General features: G+C 54.3%; 1 protein-coding gene across 1 annotated transcript; it reads right to left on the bottom strand.

Annotated features, from left to right (window-relative positions):
* Positions 1 to 275: 275 nt before the first annotated feature.
* LOC103648845 (uncharacterized) lies at positions 276 to 2,609 on the bottom strand. Its single transcript, XM_020549311.2, has 2 exons — positions 2,497 to 2,609; positions 276 to 2,374 (listed from the first exon to the last, which is right to left on the bottom strand). Exons 1-2 carry the CDS (start codon positions 2,534 to 2,536, stop codon positions 396 to 398), a joined length of 2,019 nt encoding a protein of 672 aa, XP_020404900.1. The 5' UTR covers positions 2,537 to 2,609; the 3' UTR covers positions 276 to 395.
* Positions 2,610 to 2,863: the final 254 nt, after the last annotated feature.

Raw genomic sequence — 2,863 nt, 5'->3', positions numbered from 1 at the left:
ACGCTAAAATTCATACCCATTTACGCTGAAATCCGACTGAGCTCCCACGCACGATTGGCTCCATATCTTCTGTTCCGATATGTACGGTAACTTCTAGCATCATGGGAGCGCTAATCACGGTGGTGTGTGGACCCACCTGAACGAACCAACGAAAGGTTTGTTGTCGCTCTCCTGTTATGCACGTCTAAACCATTAAATATGCTAGTATAAACACGAGTAGGAACCAACTACCCGATCAGCGAACACGACGCTGGCCCACCTTCGTCCATCCCAACTCGACCCCACCACGCGCGCACATTTGTTTGCACCTTAAGGCCAGACAACATATGGTACCACTTGTTGCTCAAAGTTTGTGTACATTGAAAAAAATGAACAAGTGATAGATACAAGGATGTTTATTCACTAGGTGGGTAAAGATCCTTGTTGAAACGCACTTGGTGAAGGTGGTCCGTCATAAGCCATACCAGGGTTGTGAACTCGCCACCACTGTTGAGCTTCTTGGCATGGGACTCCCTGCTGCACCGGTTGGCAGTGTAGATTATAAAATCGGCCCAGACCTCGTAGACCAGCTCCAGCGCGTTCTTGGTGTGTACCAGTGTTTTAGCCAACTCGATTGCCAGCAATAGTCGAAACTTCTGGACATGATGTCCAGTGATCTCCATCTTGTATAGGGCGCTGGCAGGATTGACGTCGTCAGAATTAGCCACGTTGGTGGCCAAGCTCGTCTTGGTCCACTGGTACAGCTTGTTCTGAGCAAGGCCCGGTAGCATGTCAGGTCGCTTGACGAGGAGGAACATCATGTAGTTGGACAGTACCTGCACTTCCTTCACTTTATCTCGGCCCTCGATCTCGGCCTGCCTTCTGGCGAGGAAGACGTCAGTGGCAATGTGCCAGATGATGATCCCCTCTTGGAGCTCAGAACCAAGGAACTTGCTATCAATACTAATGCCACTATGTTCCTTCCAGCGCTCCAGCGCCTCCGTGCCCCAACTCCCTCTGACCATTCCCGGTGTGTTGATGTACCCACTTCTGATCATGTGCTGTATGTAAGTGACCACCAAATCTTTCAGACCATCTGGAACAGCAACAGCCGGCATGCCATGGCCTGCCAACCAGTCATGCATCACAGTGCACATCCCAAACATGTCACAGCCTGCCCACCAGCCAGGCCTCGCGGTGCTCATCTCTAACATGTTGTACTGCCCCATGGTGCCCGTCCACTTCCTTGACAGCCTGAAGAAGCCAGCAATTCCAGTGCTGTGGGCAAGCCGGCGGAGAGACAGGACCATGCGACGAAGCCGGTGCCACCGCTCCAGACACAGGGCAGAGTGCCGAAGACTACTCCACCGCGTCGCGCAAAGGAAGGAGAACGTCCATGTAGAACAGAGCGCGCTCAGCAGCGCCGTCGTCTCCATGAGGAAGGCACCGCCCAGCAAGGCGTAGGTGACGGCGACGTCCGCGGTCCTGGCGCCCTCCCTGCCGTAGAACTGGAACAGCAGGAGGGAAGCAGCCACGGCGAGCGGCGAGACGACGCGGATGCAGTAGCCACGCAGAGTGTGGATCACGGGCGCCTTGGTGTACAGGATGTCGTACATCAGGGACAGCTCCATCTCCACCAGCGTCCACATGTACCCCATCTCCTTCTCCTTGAGGTTTTTAAGTATGCCAACTATGTAGCTCCCTGGGTTCTTCGAGGAATCCACCATGGCGGACTTGCAGACCCGGAACACGGCGTGCGCGCGCAGCATGAGGAACTCTTCCTTCTCCACCACCTTCTCTCTGAACCCTCCTCGAGGCGGTCTGTCCTCCAGGTAAAGATCACATTTTCCGAGCTGCTCGGCGTCCTCCGCCTCCATGGACTCCCGGATGACGCCGAAGTTGGCGCACCGGAGAGCCCACGTCTTCTCACAGAACTTGGCGACCGCGATAGCCGTCGTCAAGGCCGCGCCCAGCGAGAAGAGGATCCCGCCGCCGGCGATATGGTTGTAGATGACGTACCCTGCACCCAGCACCTGCACCACGAGCGTCAGCAGGTGGCGCTTCCACAGCTTGTTGTCCTCGAGGGAGTAGGCCGTGATGTTGTCGGGGCCAGCGAGGTGCAGCAGCAGGAACGGCGCCCAGAAGGCGACCAGCCGGTGCTGCCGCAGCGTGCTGCTGAGGGAGAGGTTGCCCAGGGCGTACATTGCCGTGCTGTCCGCCAGCTGGTATGCCAGCCAGAGAAGGAGCCTCTTGGGGCTGCGGCCTTGACGCCGGCGAGTCCCGGAGAAGAAGAGCAGGACCCCCTGCTGCAGGAGGCTCAGGATTACCAGGATCTCCGTTGCCCATGCGTTCCAGAAGTCCAGCAGCCATCCGGCGGCGACTCTTGGCTCCACCACTGATTTCATCCATGCATATGTAGAACACCCATGCATGCATCAAACACACAGAGCAACATATCACACGGGGCCGATCGGGAAATCAGTGACTAGGATTAACAGTGTATACATATAAACGTACAGCGGGTATCCCCTAGTTGATCAGAGCCGAAATTAGCCATGCATGTGACCGGAAGCAGCAGCAGCAACAACAGAAACGAAGATGGCGAAGGCTGGGTCGATCGCTGCTTGGTTACAGCAACTGTTAAGCCTGCTAATCGAGCATATATACAATACAACAACCAGGTCCATATATTATTAATAAAGGTGAAGTAATTAATTATCGCTACTAGCCTTCCATGGATCAGTGACCATGTGACGCGTGACGTGACGGCGAGATGTGGATGCACAAAGTACGAATACATGTTATGCTATTACACAAATTAAAACTAACTAGAATCCTACTAGATGGCCCGTATAATAATAAACATGGAGAAATTAAGTATTAT

This window comes from Zea mays, chromosome 2 (genome assembly GCF_902167145.1).
Source record: "Zea mays cultivar B73 chromosome 2, Zm-B73-REFERENCE-NAM-5.0, whole genome shotgun sequence".
Classification (NCBI taxonomy): domain Eukaryota; kingdom Viridiplantae; phylum Streptophyta; class Magnoliopsida; order Poales; family Poaceae; genus Zea; species Zea mays.
This window is presented reverse-complemented; position numbering and strand designations above follow the sequence as displayed.